At 40.3% G+C, this 21,012-nt stretch overlaps 1 protein-coding gene across 1 annotated transcript in view; it reads right to left on the minus strand.

Annotated features, from left to right (window-relative positions):
• Dner (delta/notch like EGF repeat containing) overlaps positions 1-21,012 on the minus strand; it is a 195,230-nt gene that overhangs the window by 60,496 nt on the left and 113,722 nt on the right. Inside the window, exon 7 of the mRNA XM_010608136.3 lies at positions 10,076-10,300. Coding sequence (XP_010606438.2) covers positions 10,076-10,300 — 225 coding nt within the window. The remainder of the gene's footprint in view (positions 1-10,075; positions 10,301-21,012) is intronic.

The raw sequence follows: 21,012 nt of genomic DNA on the forward strand, positions 1-21,012 counted from the left end.
AAAAAAAAAAAAAAAAAAAAAAAAAAGACATGCAGACAAACCTCCCTATGGGTTATCTAATTGGAACTCAGGATGCAGGCTACTGTCAACCACAATGTGTCTCAGACAGCACCAATAATGGACATTGCTATAGAGCTTCCAGTCCCGAGGTTCTGAGGCCCAGCAGACCTTTGGGTACCAACACTGATGGGAATCACTGCTACTGATCCAACCTTCTGGGAAAGAGCACTACTGAAAGTACAGGACATCAAAGTGAACTCGAGGCAGAGAACTAAAAATAACAGAAGTCGAATATAAAGAGAGAAAAACATTTCTGAGACTACGCCATTTCCAAAACCAGGTGAAAAGCAACAACATCAAAGTAGTCCATGGTATACAATAATCAGTGCAGAAGGCTTTCGGGGATTCAGAGGCTAAGAGAAAATTCCTAGTAGGCACTAGAAGACCCCAGAAGTGAGAGATGCCAATCAAGAGAAACTACCTAGGCAAAGGGGAGCACACCTGTCATGTGGCCCTGTCCACATTTCTCCTTCGAGTCACAGGAAGAGCAGCCTCTTTAGGTGCATTCAGCAGACAGGAGGTCAAATGAAATCACAAGCTCCCATCACAGGTGGTCCTCAGCATCCATTTCAAAGCAGCAGATTGCTAGATCTTCAGAGTGAAACAAGAAATAGAAGAGACCTATCTACTCACAAGCAGTTCATTTCCTTTGGATGTTAGAGTTGTACCCCTCTGGGCTGGAAAGTGGGAAGTTTTTGTCTGTTGGTGGAGTTACTCACTGAATTCCAGTCAAGGTCTCCTTTCAAGCCTGTTGTCCATGAGTGAAGGAGCAGTGCTGAGAGAGGGGAGTCTGGAAGTCTGTTTTGTGATTGGCTTAACCTAAGTGAGAGGCCATCTAACTTGGGGAGCACAACCAGGCTTCTAAGAAAGCTAGCCTACTGATCAAGAGCAGGTGCTTCATGTTAGAACAATCTAGGTTAAAAATGGGGGAATGTGTCACTGTTAATGGTTAACATGTAAAATATCTCCCAAAAGTCTGCTGTTTTGGGAGGCTGATTTACATCACAGGGGAATAATACTCATCAATGGATCCATCTGCCCAAGAGTTTATAGGTTGAGCTGTTCCCTACCATGGCCTTCTGCCAGCCTGTTTCTACCTTGGAACTAGTCAACCATGTACTAAATCCTCTGAAACCATGAGCCAAAATAAACCCCCCTTCTTTTACATTGTAGGTGTCAGGTACTCTGCCCCAGCAATAGGCAAGACTAATACAGTCACCTCTACTTGCGATTTAACCCTCAATGCCTCAGTTTGCTTATCTATAAATAAAAGCATAGAGATACTGTAACCCTGGAGTAAGTAAAAGAAATTATGTGTCAGGTGTTTGACACAGTTTAGATGTTGTATATTCTCAGAGATGGAAACTACTCAAATAAAAGTCAGCCAAAACAAGCTCATCAACAGAGCTGGATCTGTGTGACCAATGCATCTTAATTTAATGTGCTAATTTCAGGTAACCATTAATAAAACTACCACTTAGAAAGTCTAGTTAAAACTTCCACTCTTTCATTTACTATGCTTAGTGCATCAAGGTCACAGTTTGACCCCATTTCCTACTTATTCTGAGGCAACAGAGGCTCTGAATCTCACTGCCTGGCTTCAAATCCTGGCTTCACCCTTAACCAACTCTGAGTCACAGGTATAGAAATGGTCACAACCCATGGGTCCCACTTCAAAAGGACTATGGTAAAGTCTGGAGACGTAGCTCAGTGGTAGAGCACTTGCCTGACATGTGTGAGGCCTTGAATCAATCCTCAGTACAGTGCAAGTAACACAAACACACACATAAAAAGACTATAGTGAGTCAAACAACCTTTGCAGTTAGAATTTTGCTTGGCCCCTGCTGCTTAATAAATTATCACTATAGTCACAAAGGGCCATGATCAAGGCAGCCAACAATCATGTGTACCCATTACTCAAGAGTAATGAAAATTGATCCCATGTGTAGGGTAACTCCAATCTTGAACCTCATAATGAAGAAAATCAGCGCCCTGACTTAATAGCTTCCGTAACAGTCTTTCCTAGGAAGAAGAATCTGACATTTGGACTCCTGCCCCCTCACTTGTGGATTTCAGAGTGGATCTCTGTATGCATCATTTCATTTGAGCTTCACAATCCAATTGCCCCCAACACACTTTTATGGAAGAGCAAAGCAATGGTAGCAGAATCCAACTGCACAACTGTTTGGAGGTGGAACTGGGTCTTCAGTTTGGCTCTTCTGTTTATTTCTTTACTTTTTGGTACTAGGGATCGAACTCATGACCTTGCAGGTGAGGCAGGTGCAGTGCCACTGAGCTAAGTCCTCGGCCCAGTTTGGCTCTCCTAGATGGCAAGCCCAGGCACCATTCATCACACCGAGCAACAGACACAAAGCAAGAAGGGTTTCAATTCTAACTCTAAATCCTCAGACGTTCTCAACAGCCAAAACACAATAATGACCTGACTGTAAAAGAAACTTCCAACCACAGGAAAAAAAAAATGAGTAAGGATAAACTTGAGGCCCTTGTAGGGAAATAGATGAGCCTGGAGATCATAATATCAAATTAAATAAATCAGATGCATAAGCTCAGTGCTCGCTTCGGCAGCACATATACCACACACACAAGCTCAAATATCCCATGGTTTCCCTAGTATGAGAAATAAAGAGCAAAATAAAAAAACAGATCCTAGGAAAGAGGGAGATCGTTTTCAAATGGGAAGGGGAACAAGAGATGGAGCGGGGAGGAAAGGAAAGAAAATGGGATGAAAAAAAAAAGAATTGAAGGGGGGAAGATGGAAATAGAACATTTGTAAATGGGAAGAGAAGTAAGAGTCGGAGGGAACAGGGAGGGACGGGAAGGCAGGAGGAGACAAACGAATCAAGCTGTGTTGAGTATGTGTAGCAAATCTCCACAAGACATGTGATCACTGTGTACTGCAAACGTGCACTAGGAAGAAATAAATTTATAAAAGAGTTGGTGCCTTAGTCACAAAATACAAGGTGTGACAAAACATACAGTGAATGTTCAAACAAAAACACTACAGTAAAAGGCACACTGATAATAATCCCCCTCACGTCGAATATACCTATCGCATCGTTCTTGCCACTTTCTGAAGCAGCTCTAAAAGTCCTCTTTCATGAGGGTCTTTGTGAAGTGTCATCAAAAACACAGTACACGTTGCTGCAGGTGTCACTCAGAGGAAAGGCAGGCTTGTGAAAACATTACAGTGTGTCTTTATCCGCCTAATTCACTGGACCGGTCACTGTGCAATTTCTAGCCCTTTCCCAAGGCCAAAGGACCATCAAAGGTGAACAGTTTTAATGGATTCAGGGCATCAAAGCAGCCACAAGAGCGCAAGTACAGACAGGAAGAAGGATTTCCAGAAGTGCTTCACAAAGTAGCAAGGATGACGGTGTTAGAAGTGGGGTGTATTTTGAGGGGGATTAACGGAAATGTGTCTTTTACTACAATAAAATTTTGATAATGACATATTCGCTATATTTTCAATCATACCTTGTGGTTTTATTAAGTCCTTCCTGACCTCCAGGGCCACAGGCTTGATGACAAGGCTCTGGAGTGTGTGGGTGGCATCCGAGGCATGACCACCTTCCAACAAGCCCAAGTCACTCCCTACTGTCGTCCAGGTAAAAAGGTGTAGAGTGACAGCTGCTGTGCCCACGGATTACGCTAGCTCCTACCTCATACTGTTCAGTGTTAGTTCAGCCACAAATGAGTTCTGAAGGATTTTAATTTTGTGGGGGAGTCAGGGAGTGCTGGAGAGGGAGTTCCCTTATAAACAAAGGTCATTTTATTAATACTTTCATGCATATGGATTAGCATTTAAAGTGGGGTCAAAAAGCAGCCTGGAAATAGCTGCTGTTTCTACCTCCCAATTCAATGCAAGAACTCTCCAACACTCTCCTCCACCGTTTGCCTTTCTCTTTTATACCTCATTCTCAGCCATCTTAACAATTCTCATGACTTTCTCTAATGTCCATACAATGGAAACTCCATACTTGTGGTTTCAGGCTCCTTCCTAAGCTCCACCTCAGAAAATACTATGGGACGGAGCCCCCACCTCCATCTGCCACACCGCACAGCCTAAAAAGGCTCCTTCTGTGTATTTCCACTGTTCTCCGAGTTACCCGATCCTTAGAGGTTCTTTGACTCCATTTTCAACTTTGCTTCCTGTATTCAACTGACAGCTAAACTCTTGCGACTTCCCTTTTCACATAAACATTCCCTGCCAGAGGATCTCCTATCTTCTAGTCTCTTTTTGACTGCATGATATACGCAAGCTATGAGAATCATCGACATAAAACCTGTCGGTTCACATCCACCTTCTAAAGCAAAATATCCCCAAGACCTCAATATCCAAGTCCTTTGCATCCACGTTCTTCCTTAGTCTATTTCATCCTTGCTCTATCTGATCCTCAGTCTTTTCACCCTTACTACTTATTCCTGAATCTGATGCATCTTATCCTATAGCCAAGTGAGTATCAATAAACCACGCATTCAAAATTCAGATTGAACTGCTGATACGAGAATTCATATTTAATTCACTCAAGGGCCAACCTCATGTTTTGAACAGTTTTATAGGTTTTGCCTATGCCTTCTAACTGAAGGTCCGCAGGGACACAGCTGCAGTTAACTACCTTGGGTTTTTTTTCATTGTAGAAGAGGAGAGTGCATACCATGAGAACAAGGCAGTGAATCCTGAAGAAGTCAGAATTTAATGTAGGAGTGGAACTCTGGTTGGGTGATTTGTGATAAGGAGCATTCGTGCTAGAGCAAATTATGTGTTTGAGTATTTCAATACCTCTTATCTACAGACAGGGTAGGGTAAAGCAAGGCTACAGCTGTAATTGTCAATTCATTGGACACAAAAAACTAAGCAAGAAAGGAATGTTTAGCATTTTATATATTGCATGGTGCTCTTCTTAGAGGGAAATATTAAGTGATCTTGTTTTATTTCACATCATCACAGTCTCCAGTGTTTACTTATAATGACAGCCTAGTGAGCCCTTCTGCCCAACAGAAGGCACCGTGACCCACCTGTGAGAATAAGACTAGCCCCTAAGAGTGTCAAGGTCTAGTTGTAAATGTCAAACAGGCTTCTGATGCCTGTGGATCTTTTGTTCTCATTCAGTTCCTAGTGTCATAATGGTACCCACACAGAGATTTAAACTTTCTTAAGCAGAGTGCATATTATGGTGAGTGAAATCAGCCTCCCCTGATATAGGCACACAGGATTTCCATCTGTGATCTAGATAGAGGAGGCTGGTATTATATTTGGGAGTATAAAAAATGATAAAGACAACAGAATTAAGATAGGGGGAATGGAGATAATATAATCTGTACAGCTCGCAAGAGCAAAGTGATTTGCAGATCAAAAATCCCTAAACACATCAAACAAAAAAACTGTCTTCATCCTGTTGAACCAGCTGGTTTATAAAAGAGGTAGACTGTCCACCATACTCTTCCAAGAATCTAAGTGCATCTAGGCATTCATTAGAGAGGACTGCATGTCTTCCTATCTTCTTAGGTGTAGTAATTTCTTTATCCTGTTCAACTGCTACGAAAATACTATCAAGTTTTATCTTTAATTCTGTTTTCAGCAGACTCTGTCATGAGTACTGACATTACCAGGCCTAAGTATAGCAGTAGGAAGCAATACCAACTGTGTCTTATGGGCCACATAGACCAGAAATGCAGCCCACAAGTAAGACAAATGTAGAAAATAGAAAAAAAAGCAGCATCTGAAATTCCTATAAATATAATTTCCTTTAGGAAAGGGGGGGAAGCAATTAGCAAAGAAACAAAAATATTTCATTTGAGGGAAACCTAAATTCCCTTATTTTGCAGTGTCTTGTATAACCAGATGAGGAATTTAATTACCATGGAAAAAAATCAGCAGATGAAGGTGGTTAGTGACTGTCCCAGGTCTTGTCTTAGAGCCCACATGCAGCTGAACTGATCAGCACCAAAGAGTTTTTTCAAGAAAATAAAAATCAACACATATCTCCACACAAAACTATTGTGGCACTTTATATCATAGCTACCTTAAACAGTATTATTTAAGGCTCATTCTTAATGGTTGAGCTGGTTTAATTAACAAGTAAATTTAGAGTAGTAACTCAAGTGCATGAGTCAGGGCCAAGATCAGTGAGCTCAGGCAAACCACATACCTTTAAAGAAGTTGCTTTAAGTATTGGTCATCTACAGCATTTATTCTCCAAATGGCCATCTCCAGATGCCAGCACTGAATGAAAACACATAACTACCAGTGACCCCCTGCAAGGGCAGTGGGGTGACCCCTGACAAGTGCCACCTCCTCATGCCTGCAGCTCTTCTGGTCTTTAAGACACTTCAATTTCCAATTTTCTTAAATAGAAGGCCTATCACTCAACAATGTCACCAGGAGACAACATTTCAGTGGTCACTCAGTGCTGACATTTTAGTATTTGATATTAAAACCCCATTAGAAATCCTTGGTTGGATAAACTAAAAATTAAACTTGAAAATAAAGCACCTGACAAATTTGATTTGCAGTAATCAAAATGGCATTTTTTCAGATGGGCTCTAATTGTCAACCTGACAGGATTTCAATCTGTTGTCAGTATAAAATGTCACCCATTTGCCGTCTATAAGGACAATCAGGCTCACTGCTTTGCTGCTACATACCCAATTTCACCCATTCTCACAAGATTCTCCTATTATGGGAAACTAGTGGTAAAGCAATTACATGCTCCAAAAGATTAAGATGAGAAATTTCACATTCACAGACTTGTCATGTTCACTTCTTAAAATGTAAATTCTTGCCAGATGTTAAATTCCTTTTTCATTTCATACAGTGTCACCCAGTGCTCTGAGGAAACATCCTCTCTGAAAGCGATGCTACCATCTTCCAAATAGGAAAATCCAGCCCAGGCAGAGCCCTAAGGCTCCCCCCAGAGACTGCCTAGCCAGTGAAGGACTGAAGGACGGGATGGAGGACTGGATGTGGGTTTCTTCAGGTTTGTCACAGCTGCCTGGGGACCACAGGTGATCACTAAGGAAAACAGAGGGCAGAGGGAGAGAAAGGTGGAACTTAAGAGGGGCTATTTCACCACGTTGTGGCTTGAAGAATGTGGCTGGAATCTCTGTGGATGGAAAGAAAGGAGAGTGAATAGCTTTTACTACTCCATGCCAGGAGTGGGGCTACATGCCTCTCATTGAATGTCCTCAAAACACAAACCTCTCTGTTTTCCAACAGAGGAAGAACCTAAGTTCCCAGAGAGCCCTGTCAATCTCCTACTGTCACAGTCAGTATGCAGGGATGTCATGAACTTATACATGTCCCTTCTACCACCATCAGCTACCTCTCCTGGAGCGGCAAGAGAAATACTGAGAAATATATTTTTGTACTTAGGATCATGTAAGCACCTGCACACATGTTGAGAAACTCTACTTGGTATTGTTAAGAAGCAACATTTACCTTTAAATAATTTCACTCAACTTAAAGCTTTAAAAATAAACCAATTAAGCAGAAGGGAATTTTTGACACAGTTAAGAAAAGCAGTCAGAGAAGAAGGGGTGGAGAAAATGAAGCTGTTTTCTCAGCTTGTACTATTTGCTTCTTCTTGGTGGGGCTTCAGAGGGGAAACAGAACTCCCAGGAGTCGGGTCATGGAGCATGGGGGGTGGGGGCTCCCAATGGAAGATTTCGCTTCCAACTCCTACTGAAGGCAATGACTTCACAGGTTGTGACATCTTGAAGAGAGGGTCAGAACAGCAAGCTCCTGAGTCACAAGTGAGACCTAGCTCAATCAGGGCTTGCTTAGCAAACACAAAACTGTCCTGGCTATCTGTGTTCCCAGCAGGGAAGGGCAGAGCCCTGAGCTGCCTCCTTCACCAACATCCAGGCAGACAAAAATGGGGCCCTTTGGGACAGCTACTCCTACCCCCACGAGGCAGAAGAAGGTGGTGCAAACCCAGAAAAGTGCCCTCATGACAATCACAGACTTGAAGAACTGTCTTCACTCTAAGCACAGTGAGGAAACCAAAAGTGTTACTGTGAAAGTGACTTTCATGAGTCAACGTGGCCCGGCTACAGAACCCAGATATTTGCTCATATACTAGTGTAAATGTTGCCATGAGGGTATTTTTTTAGATGAGATTAACATTTAAATCTGCAGACTTTCAGCGCAGCAGAGGGCTGCAGAGGGATGGGCTTCATCCAATCCCTTGAAGACCATCGGAGAAAAGGGCTGAGGTTTTGCAAAGAAGGAATTTAGCCTCAATATGCAACACAGAAACCCTGCCTGTGTTCCCAGCCTGCCAGCTTCCCCCATGGAAGGTGGACTTGCCAGTCCCTCCAACTGCACAAGCCAGTTACTTAAAAATCCCCCCACCCACCTCTTTCTCACTCCCTCTCCCTCCGCCTCCCTTTCCCTCTTCCCTTCTCCTCCCACCCCCTCTCTCTGGAGAATCCTAACGATATTACTAAGCAGCTTAAACAGCCTCTCCTCTGTATTTCAGACAAGAAAGGAGAGAGAAACTTGGCAAAGTATCAATTGCTTAGAAAATCAGAGAATTAAGAGTCTATGTGAAAAAGGCTTTTCAACATGCTTCAAATGCTTACTTGTATTTCCCGCTAACTCCTTTCACTGATTGGTGTGTCTGAGATGAGCCCTTTGGACATTCTGAGCCAGGCACTGAGGCCACAACCACCAGGAGCACTTGAGCTGGAATCTAAGCTCAGCCCATGACTTGGGCTGTGGTGACAGGTATGGGACTGAAACCCCAGAGGCATTTCAAGCTGCAGCATAAATTTGGTCCTGAAAGAAGTGGAGCTGTGATGCTTCCAGCTCAGAACCCAGAAAGATGATTGGTCACTCAGTGGTGGCTTAGAGTTATTTGTCAATACAAAGCCATTTTAATAACACATTTTCTCCCACCTTGGAGGGAGAGAAAGAGACATCTACCAGAATAATTAATACAGTCACATGACTCTTAAGGATGGAGATACAACCTGTGCATTGTTGGGAGATTTTGTGGTTGTACAAATATTGTAGCATGTTTTGCACAAGCTAAACAGCTAGGAGGTCGAGGGCCTGAATATTCTTGTGGGATCACTGTGGTCTGTTATGGACCAAAACACCATTTTCAGTGCACAGCTATATAATGTTGTAAAGATTACGAAGGTGATGTTGTGGGTTACTCTGGGTACTCAGAAGCTGAGCCTCAGAAGTGTGCTAGGTAAGATGGTTTGATGGAGAGCCAGGGGTCAAGCAAAACTAGATACTGGCCAGCCCTGCCGCCGACTTGTGGCCATGTGTGGGCACCTGTGCTGGGAAGCGTCCTAAACAGCCATCCCTTGCAAGGATGGAGATGTGGGCGGAAAATAAATGAGAGGAACAAAGGGGCTTTCTGTGCACCAACATACTAGGAAGACACAAACTGTTACTAGTAATCACACTGATTTCTGGGTAGCAAAAGTTCCATAATTAAAAATCAGTATTATGAATGCAGCAGACATCTGGAAAATAAATGATGGAGCTCTTGAATGTTTATACAGGAAGTCAGGAGAGTAACATATTGTGCCCAAAGTAAGGATTTTAATAGATGACACAATTATAAATGAAATGCATTGTGCTTTTCATGTACATTAAAATGGAAAAGGCTATTGCATTAACTTAAGCACACAACAGTAAAAGATTCCACACAGCATACACTCTGAATGACCTATAGAAAATTGCTAAAAATAATTACCCTGTTATAAGATTGAGCCTGTTGTGATTCTCTCCGTTTTGCCATTTTGTATTTTCAAATTTTTCTACCATGAATATGGACTGCTCATGTAAAAGGGAAAAGGTATTTTTAAGCCCTTCAAAGAGTAATTCTAAAGATAAAGTGCATTACAAACAAGTGGAATTCATTCTCTACAAGTATACCACACCCTGTGCACTGACATTTGCCCAGATGCAAAAGAAAAACGAGCAGTCATTTGAGACTGGAGGAAGAAAAGCACGCAGTCTCCAGGCAGTACTGACCTGGGTCACAGAGGCATTTGTAGCTGGTGCCCACGCTGCGGCAAGTGCCATGAGCACACGGGCTGAGAGCACAGAAGTCCACGAGGTCGGCACAGGTGGGCCCCGTGAAGCCCGGGCTGCAGCTGCAGGTGAAATGCACTCCATCCACGTAGCAGGTGCCATTGTTCTGGCACGGTGACGAGGCACAGGGGTCCACCTTCTCCTCGCAAGCAGATCCAAAGTATCCTGGAAGAAGACAGAGAGGGGCTTTAAAACATTAAGACATTTGCTAAAATAGTTGTGAAGAGAGTGGCCCACCAATCTTAACTTTTCTCCATTGCAAAAAGATAGATAAATTAATCTACCATAGTTTTCAGAGATGTCAAAACTCAACAAGGTCAGTAAGAATGTTTTTCTCAGTGTTGGTAAGCATATGCTAAGATATTAAGCCTTATGATTCCATTTTTTTAAATCATAAAATGTATGACAGTTTAGATGTGTGTGTGTGTGCAGGTAAACATTTATATGTACATGTGCAAATATATAATCTAAACAGATGCAAAAAATAAATTGATGGCAATTATGTAAAAGAATATGGGATTTAGGTCAGTAGAGGGCTTTTTGCTCTTATTTTATATTCATTATTTTGTTTATAAGATATATTTTGAAATTTAAAAATTAAAACCATATAAAAGTGGAAATAATAACTCTTCTATCCTTATGCCTTTGCTCTCTTCTCAGTTTCCTCAATATAAATGTATATATATATTTAAAATTGGTTCTTGTAATGGATAAATGAAAATATTGTGTGTGAATAGAAAGCACCGACACCTGCTACAACACAAAGCATCTCAAAGTATTGTGCTAGGAGAGAAGCCAGACACACACACACACACACACACACACTGCATACTGTACAATTCCACTTGTAAGAAAAGTCTGGGGAAGAAAACCTGAACATACACAAAACGGGTGAGAAGTCGCCCGTGGGTGGAAAGAAAGGTCAAGTGAGTGCGACAGACAGGAGCAGCTGATGGGGTGGAAGGAAATGTTCCAAAGTCGGACTGTGATGATGGTCACAGGAGTCTAAATATTTACTAAAAAACATCAAATTGTAGACCTTGAAAGGACGAAGTGCATGCTATAGAAATGGTACACCTGGAATGAATCATTTTATATTATGTAAAATTATAAGCAGCTAAATTCTTAAATCTTACATGTGGTTTTTGTGTAGGTGATTTTTATTGTTTTAATTTTTATTGTATTTTATTATGTATATTGTGATTTTTATTCTGAGTGTCTGATTCAGTATTTCTTAAATTAAAGTATAAGTATATTTAAACATATATGTAGATATGTGCATTTTACAATGTTTTGGTAAAGTCTATACTCTCTTCAACACTTAAAGAGTACTTGGAAAATCAAATGAAGATTACTTCAATTTTAGATAGAAAAGTTAAATAATTTTACTCATGTACACTTTGTATTTTGATATTCCACTTCACTTTTCTTCCCTTCACTTAAGTTTCTGTTTACTAATCTTCACACAGAGCTCCTTAACAAGACTGACAATTTTATAGGTACGGTTAAGGAGATAGCAAGTATAAAAAACAAGCGAAAACAGTGCCCAGATTTAATCATCTGAAGCACCATTCGTAACTTACCATAATCAATTTGATATCACTCCATGTATAAATGGAAGAATCCAAAAAATTCCAGCAACATTCAACATTTTATAAAGTTCCTGGTAGCTTTTAAATTTTAGAAATTATACTTAAATGTAACATACAGCCAGTTTCAATAGTACTTGAATTCTCCAAAGAGACTCTTGGCAGCTCAGAGTGGGTATAACCACATGCTTCATGAGATGTGTTCCATTTCTCTCTAATTGAAAAGAAGTATTTAAATGCTTCTGCACATGACAGCACTGTACGTTACGACCATCACTACCTGTCACTTTTTAAAAACAGGACTGAATATTTCAAATCTCTTAATTTTAGAATGAAACAGAATCAGTTATTTTTACCTGCATTTAGAAAATGGAGTATAGCCCTCTGAGACATAAAAAGTCCAATTTGCACATGAGTGTGACAAAAATAATTAAATCTCTTTCTCTTAATCTGAAAAAATAAGCTTTGGAAATGAATTGACCAAGTCAACTCACAACTTGCACTCAGAGAAAGTCTCGAGATTTTTATCTCATAAATTGAGGGAAAAAAGGAGGGATGTGGATTTTGCACTGGACTATTAGAACTGATAGATTCAGCAAAGTTGCAGGATACAAATCAACACACAAAAGCCAGTAGCATTTTATGCAGCAATAACAAACTTGCTAAGAAAGCAAGCATGAAAACAATCCCATCCACAATAGCTACCCTGACAAAAATAAAGAAATAAAGCTAGGATAAATTTAACCCGGGAACAGAAAGAGCTCTGTGATGGAAAATTATAAAACATCAATGAGAAAAACTGAAGAAGACACACACACACAAAGGAAAAATCTCCCACATTCATGAATTGGAAGAATTAATATTGTTAAAATGCTCATACAACCTAAAATGATACACAGACTCAATGCTATGGCCATCAAAATAGCAGTAACTGTCTTCATAGAACTAAGAAAAAAATGTCTAAAATGTATATGAAAATACAAAAATTTCCAGACAATCAAAACAATCTGGAACCTAAAGAACAAAGCCGGAGGCATCACAATTCCTAATTTTAAGACACCTACAGAGCTATAGTAACCATAACAGCATACCACATGCATAAAAACCAATACATAATCCCACAGAACAAAGACTCCCAAAATAAACTCATACAATTACAGCCAACTGAGTCTAACAAAGGTGCTAAAAACACACAGTGGAGAAAAGACAGCCTACTTAACCAATAGTGCAGAGAAAAATGGAATATTTGTACACAAAAGACTGAAACTCAGTCCTTTCTTTCACCCTGTACAAAAATCAGTTCAAAATAAATCAAACACCTAAATGTAAGATGAGAAACTCTAAAACTACTCAAAGGTAATATAGGGAAAACATTTCAAGATATCAGTAAAAACAATGAATTTTTGGATATGACCTCAAAAGCACAAGAAACAAAAGCAAAAAGAGAAAAACAAGGGCCGGGGATTTAGTTCAGTGGCTCCTCCGACTGCCTTGCAAGCATAAGGCCTGAGTTTGATCCCTGGTACCAAAAAAAAGAGAGAGAGAAAGAGACAAACGAGATTACATAAAACTAAAAAGCTTCTGCATAGCAAAAGAAGCAATAGACAATCTATAGAATAGTAGAAAACATTTGCCAATTATCACCTCACAAAAGATTATCATCCAGAATTTATAAGGAATTCAAAACCTTAACAATAAAAAGAAAGTGATCCTACCCTATGACCCAACCATTCCATGTCTGGGTATATAGCCAAAGGAAGTTAGTTCAGCGTGCTGAAGAGGGGCTTGAAATTCTGTGTTTACTGTAATGCCATTCACAATTGCGAAGATAGGTACTCAACCTAGGTGCCATGAAGAGATGGATGGATAGAGAAAATGCAGAAGATGGCACGATGGAACGGTGCTGAGCCAGGCAGGATGGAGCCCATCATTTGCAGCAAAATGGACGGAACTGGAGGACAATGCATTCAGTGAAATGAATCAAACACAGAAAGACAAATACTGCATGTTCTGTCTCCTACATGGAAGCTAAAAATAGCTGAATCGGATGTAGAACAGTTCTGACCAGAGGCTGGGTAGGCTGGGGGGAGAATTAAGTGAGCTTGTATAAAGAATACCACAACCCAGTTACAGAGAAGTCCTGGTGTTCAGCAGCACAGTGGGATGTCTATGTTCACTATTATCTATTACACATTTCCTGAATATCCAAACGAGGGTAATTTCACGCACAAAGGAATGATAAGAAGATAGGAAGTCTCATTCCTCTGGTTTGATCAACATATACCATGTACATCATGTGTTCTAATATCAGACTGAGCCTCAATAAAATGGAATTAATCGTATTAATATGTCATTAATAAATATCAATCAAAATTTAAATGCAATATATGTCTCTAAAGAGAGTGGTATGGACTTCCATGTTAGCCTCTGTGAACTGAACATCTTTACAAGAACTTTCAGCTGTAATAAAATCCACACCCAAGTCCAGGTGTAAGTTTACCTGTTAACAGCTCAAGGAGAATAAGGACATTCTAAATTTTAACATTCAGAAACAGAGATCAAATTCAAAAGGATATTTAGATTATTTTTCTGCAGTTGAACTGAACTAATAGCTGTGAAGGTGATAGGAGCCCTTGAGGTGAAAATACAGCAGAGGAATGATCACAGGACCTAGGTCCCTGAAAACAGTCCAAGGTTAAGATGAATTAAAACCAGACTGAGCAATTATGTATGGGGAGTCAGAGATAAGAAAATTCAGAAACAAAACCTTATGTCTAAGTCAAGAGCATAAAGATGAAAAAGTACTGAGAACTATTAGAATCCAGTAAGAGTGTTGAATATAGCTCTCAATGGAGTCCATTTTGATGTCTAAGTATCAAATTCACAATGTCAGGGCTTGACTGCGTTTCTCTAACATTCATATTTTGAGGGTCTAGCTCCCAATACCTCAAAATACTGCTGTTCTGAGATAAAGTCTTTTAAAACATGGGAAGTTAAAATGAGGCTTAGGGTGGACCCTAAGGAGATCTGACTGATGTCTTGATAAGCAAATGAGATTAGGGTGCGGAGAGGAACCCAGAGCACCAAGTGCACAGAGGAAAAAGCAAGAGGCTGGTGCCTACAGGCCACGAAGGACAGCCCTGCTGACAGCCTCATCCTGAATTCCCAGCCTTCAAGAACTGTGAGAAATACATTTCTGTTGGTGAAGCCTCCCAGTCTGGGGTGCTTTGTTATGGCTTCCCAGGCAAATCCATACCAACAAGGGGCACAAAGAGACAGGAATCAAGGGTTAAGCCTCCACCGTTGGAATCTGGCATCTACCCTCTATCAACAAATGACGACCATGGCAACCCCAGCCTCTAATCTCCTACAGCTTCACCTAGAAAATGGGCTGGAATTATTTTCTCCATAAAGTCCTTATGGGTTCTAAAAAGACATATCAAAATTCCTACAATAGTTCTTAGCCCCATGTTGCATGAATGAATGGGATAAAAAATGGTAATAACAACAGCAACAGCTACCATCCAAGGGGGGCTGATATGCACCGGGTAGTTCTAAGTCCTTACATGAAGTATTTCACTGAAACCTAGCAGGATGTGCGAACCTTTAGCAGCCCCACCTTATAGATAGAAAAATGGCAGCACAAAACCATGAAGCAAGTTGTTCGAGTCTACATACCTAGTAGATGGCAGATCTGGGATACAAAGCTTTCACTCCTGTTTCTCTACTGTAACACACAGAACAGAATTGAATGACTGAGCAATTAAAATGTGACAGTGTCTCAGCACAGCCAGGAGTTGGTTCTGTTCTATTTATGTCTTGGTGAACGAAGAGCCCATTTTTCAAGAAAACCAAGAGGACTGTGAATAGTGAGCAGAGATGAGGGTACTGGTTGGAGACCAGATCACAGATGGTCTTATATATAACACTAAGAGAGTTTATATTTCATTCTGAGCTTAGTGGGCATCATCTGTTTGCATCTTTATGTCCCTAATTACAGGCAATGTGGAAAACAAATCAAAAAGCAAGATACCAGGTGATTTCTGCAGTAACAGGGGATGAGAGGTTGTAAGAGCTGATTTGTAATAGGGACAACTTAGTCATTTCCTTGCTCCCGGGACAAAAGCTCAACACACACAAGCTGAAGGAGGAGAGGTTTACTTTGGCTCATGGTTACAGCCTATGGTCTTATGGCTCGAAAGCAGAAACAGCAAGGCAGAGGGGCATAGCAGAGAAAGGTTCCTTACATGATGGTGGCCAGGGAGGAGAAGAGAGGATTAAGAAGGGAAATACGCCCTTCCAGGTCATACCCCCAGGGGCCCGCCTCTTCTGACCAGACCCCATCTCCTAAGAGTAAGTCAGCCGTGGTGTTTCCACGGTCCAGTCCTATTCCAAAATCCCGTCTCTGAGCTCATGAGAGTTTTGAGGGACTTCCTAGATCTAAGCCATAACAGGGACAAAGAATGTGAGACAGAATGGAGTATGATTTTGTAAGTAGTGCTGTCAATTTAGGGACCAGTGGAGAGGAAGCCCCAAGATAATATAACAGGGGTCAAAACCTCAAAGGCCAGCAGGAGTTGTATAGAATGTAGCTGAGGACATGTAAGAATCCTACAGTAATGGCAGGGACTGCAGAACCCAGGAGAGAGGACATCCCTTCCAAAGAAAGGGCCACCTCTCACCAGCAGCTAACTTGGAGTATGAGGCCAGATGAGAGATCTTATGAATTAAGAATATGAAATCCATATTCTCTTTAGAATCTGTTCTTTCAAGTGTTGATCAGCCATTTTTCTAGCAAATAAAACATGTCCATGGGTCCCATATGTGTGGTTTCTTTGTGTAAAAGAACATAGGTTTGGAGCCCAAAAGAAATGAATTTAAATATCACTTCAGCCCACTAATCTGATGGACACTGGCTTCAGTGACCTTGGCTTCAGTATTCAGTGGAATGGAGATATTAATGTTTAAAACTTATATTTTTATAGACATTAAATGCAAAAAAAATTTAGGTAAAGCACATGGCACAGTGACTGTCCAATAGTAATTGTTTGATAAGGAGCAGCTAATATTATAATGTGATTCTTAGACTGCCACACAATGGATGGCATTGCTGTTGACGGCAATGAAAATATGGGGGTATGTTCCAAGGGGGGTTTTATGAGTTCAGTATTGTGTGTGTTGAGCTGAGGGGCTTTTGTTCAGGGGCGAACTGAAGATACAGACCTGATGCTCAGGACTGAGGTGCAAATTAGACAAGATGGAGTTGAGTGGGAACCGAATTCAAAGGTACAGATGCTGCCACTGGGAATAAAACACAGTAAGAAGCAAGTTCAAGGCTGGAACGCAGGGTAACTGAAACATTCATGGGCATGAGAAAGAAAAGGAAAAAGAGCTGAGTCATTTTTTAGAATGTCATTTCCTTGATAGTAAAGCCTCCATTTCCTTCTACCACCTAAGTCATCATTATCTTCTTACTCATAGGACATAATTTTCTAAGTGACTTACATCATTTTCAGCCATCCTAAATGCCTGAGAAGCAAGAACCAAGTTATGCACTACAAATGCAAAGACAAAAAAGAAGAAGTAGTCAAGTCTGAACTTCTTACTAGCTGTGTGACCTTGGCAAGGTAAGGAATCATTTTTTGCTTTAATTTCCTTACCTACAAAACGGTACAGACTCATGCAATGTAGGATTAAAGACGATGGCACATGATAGTAAAGGTTGAGTGCTCCTTCCTTGAAGCAGTGACTGTGAGAAATCTCGATCAGCCTGGATACTTAAGAGTGTGTGGCTAGGAAAAACTGGGAGGAAGCTAGCCCTTTTAGTCAATCTCTGGAACATGATGGAATTTCGCATTTGCATGAGTCCCTCTGCTCATGTCCCCGGACCTCTCTCAGAGGTCCACGTTCTGGAATCAGGAGGTAGCTATACACTGTGCTCTAACCATAAGCGGTTATGGGGGCCACTGTGTGAAGCTGCAGAGTGGGGGTGAGGTGCTGGGCCCAAGAGCTGCTGGCAGAGGGGGAGGGAGGTACACCCCGAGGATGCACTGCAAGGGCTCAGAAGGACACTGTGGAAATTGTGTTTGTTGATCACAGGCACTGCTCCAAGTGTTTAATGAAATTAACTATTTAACCTTCACTTAAACCCTGCAAGGTAAAAACCACTGTCTCCTCGTAAGAGGAAGGCACTGAAAGGTCAAGTAAAGTGCCCAAGGTTACACAGCTAAATGGGAGGTAAACTCAGGCCGCCTGACCTCAGTCCTAGCTCTGCTGTAACAATGGATGTCTGGGAAGTAGCAGAGAGGCCAAGAACAGGAAGACAGGAGCTCCAGGATCTATTAGAAGTATGTAGGTATGTATGTATGTATTTATGGTACCAGGGATCGAACTCAGGACCTTGTGGCTGCGAGGCAGGCAGCGGCACCACTGAGCTACATCCCTGGCCCCTACTGGGAGTCTTACTGATTGGTGGATGTTCTCCTGATGCCAACCTCCCACCTTCCCACACTTAAAGAACGTCTGCTCACACAGTTGCACAAATAATCCCTACATTTGCCAGCCTCTGCTCCAGCTAAACATAGACATCTGACTCCATCCTGGACACCAGGAAATGAGTGGAAATGTTCTGAGGCCACTTCTGAGAAACTTCCATTCAAAACGTCGGCATGTAGCCTTTGCTCTTTTATTGCCGTACCCTTCCATCCATCCCTCCAACCACCGATGTGACAATTGAGTTTTTCCTACTTTGGTGGAAAAATCTCAACTCATAGGCAAAATGCTCAATGAACCTCAGGCAGGATAGATTCAGAGAAATGAACAGGAACATCACAGCCCAACTGGTGAAAGCGAAAAATTAAAAGACAATATTAATAAGAGCCAGAAGAAAAAGACACAATCTATACTTTGAGCAATAAGAATGACATATGATTTGTCACTGGGATTTATAGAGGAAAAGGATATGACACTTAAAGTGCAGAAAAAATTAACGTGTCTACTAGAATTCTGTTTTCAGGGAAAATAACTTCTAGTTATGAGGGTTAAGTTTCTAGTAATAATAGTTGAAAAATTGTTTCCAGCAGATCTATTCCCATTACAAAAATACAATAAAGTTATTTAAGCTGAATAGAAAGGTAAAAAAATGGAAATTCAGATCTATGCAAAATTAGGAGCATGAGAAGGGGGTAGATTTAGGAAATCATTTTTTTTCTTTTTTTTACTTTTCTTAATTTCTCTAAAAATGACTGTTAAAAGCAAAAATAGCAACACTGAATTATGTTATAACATACAGGAGGAATATAAATGACAGCAATAAAACAAAAATTAAGTAAAACATGGGGGCAGGTTAATAGAATCACAGTATCATTATGTTCTTATGTATTGCATGAAGCGGTTGGATGTTAATTCTAAGAAGAATCTGGAAAGTTCAGGCTTCACATTGTAGTCCCCAGTGCAACCGCTAGAAATAAAACAGAAACAAAAACAAAAATTAAAAACTCAGCAGTACAGCTAAAAAGCCAATTGAAGAAATAAAAAGACGTTTTTGAATAATCTATTTAACCAAAATAAGACAGGAAACATATGATAAAACAAAGAACACACAAGACAAAGAGCAACAAGGTAGACTTAGATGCAAGCAAATCAACAATTATAATGACTACAAGTGGACTAATACTCCAAATAAAAGGCAGGGATTAACAGAGCGCATGAAGAAAAGCAAGACCTAAATATAGAAGCCCATTTTAAATATAAAAACACATAAAATGGAAGGTAAAATAATGAGTAAAGAGACATTATAAAGAAAGAAAATTGGTGGGGCTCCATTATCAGAAAAGGTGGATTTCGAGCCTAGGAGGACTATTGGACATAACGGAGGGTGGTAAATGTTAAAAAAAAATCAGGCATTCCATTAGAAAAATTAACAGTCCGAAGTTATAGGCAACTGATAAGAGAGCTTCAAAATACATGAAAGAAAAAAACTGCCAGAGAGAGAAACAGAAATCATGAGAGAAGTTCTCCTTTCTTAGTAACCGACTAAAGTTGACACACAAAAAATCATCAGGGTGTACAGTACTTGAAAAACATATTCTTTTCACATGTATATGAAACAAGTCAGTCATTTAAACAGGTGTAGGTAAATCACTTGGCAAAGGTCAATACCTACTCACTATTTTTAAAAGCAGTATAGTAAAACAGAAGGCAATTTCCTCCATCAAATACGGCATATATGGAAAAACTTACAAGTAACATCACATTTTAATGGTGAAATGATGAATATTTTCCCCCTAAGACTCCTACTGACCCCAGTGTGAGTATTTATCTCATGGGGTTTATGTGAAGGTTAAATGAGTTAATCTAGTCACTTGGACCAGAGCACGCACATACAAACACAATTTCAACACACTTAGGAGACTGCAGAATTCTCAGAGATGTTCCTACTCGTGACCTCTGCCCTCTAAAGCAAGAATGTCTACCCTCAGCACTTATATTTAACATTTTAATGAGGGTCCGACATGTGCAGTAAGATAAGTAAAAGAAATAAAGCCCTAACACTCAGAAAGGGAAGATTCTTACTATTCATCAATTTAACAAAGAAATCCAAAGGAATCTACAATACAATTATAAAAAATAATAAATAAACAGTAAACTATCAGGATACACAGTGTACAAAAACCAATTGTATTTCTAGATATTAGTAATAAGCAACTATAAAATTTAAAAATATAAATGTATTTTAAATATTATCAAAAGCATTAAATAGAAATAAATTGAACCAAAGTTATGCAAGACCTCTAAACTGAAAACTACAAAACATTAGAGAAATTAAAAGTACCTAAATAAATGAAGAGATATACCATGTTCAGGGGTTGGAAAAATCAGTACCATTAAAATGTAAATATTCCTCATATTGATTTACTGCAATATCAATTATTTAGTACGCCTATAGTTTGGAACTACATCGTTATAGTTGACCAGCCACGCTAATGCAGTTACCAATATGTCTTAAGCTCCCTTGCTTGTATAAAAAAATGAAAAGAATCAGCTGGATATAATTGCACATGCTTGAAATCCCAGAACTCTGGAGGCCAGAGGGTCGCTCAAGTTCAAGGCTAGCCTGGGCTACACAGTGAGACCATTTCAAAAACCCAAAGGAAAAAAGTGGAAATGGTAGGGCATCTGTATTCATCAAGGAGTTTTAGTTGTACTAGTAGAAAGAAAAAGAGAAGGGCCAGGGATTTCTGCTGCCTGCCTTGCAAGCATAAGGTCCCGAGTTCCATCCCCAACTCA

This window comes from Fukomys damarensis, unplaced genomic scaffold, assembly GCF_012274545.1.
Source record: "Fukomys damarensis isolate Sample0158 unplaced genomic scaffold, DMR_v1.0_HiC HiC_scaffold_16, whole genome shotgun sequence".
Classification (NCBI taxonomy): domain Eukaryota; kingdom Metazoa; phylum Chordata; class Mammalia; order Rodentia; family Bathyergidae; genus Fukomys; species Fukomys damarensis.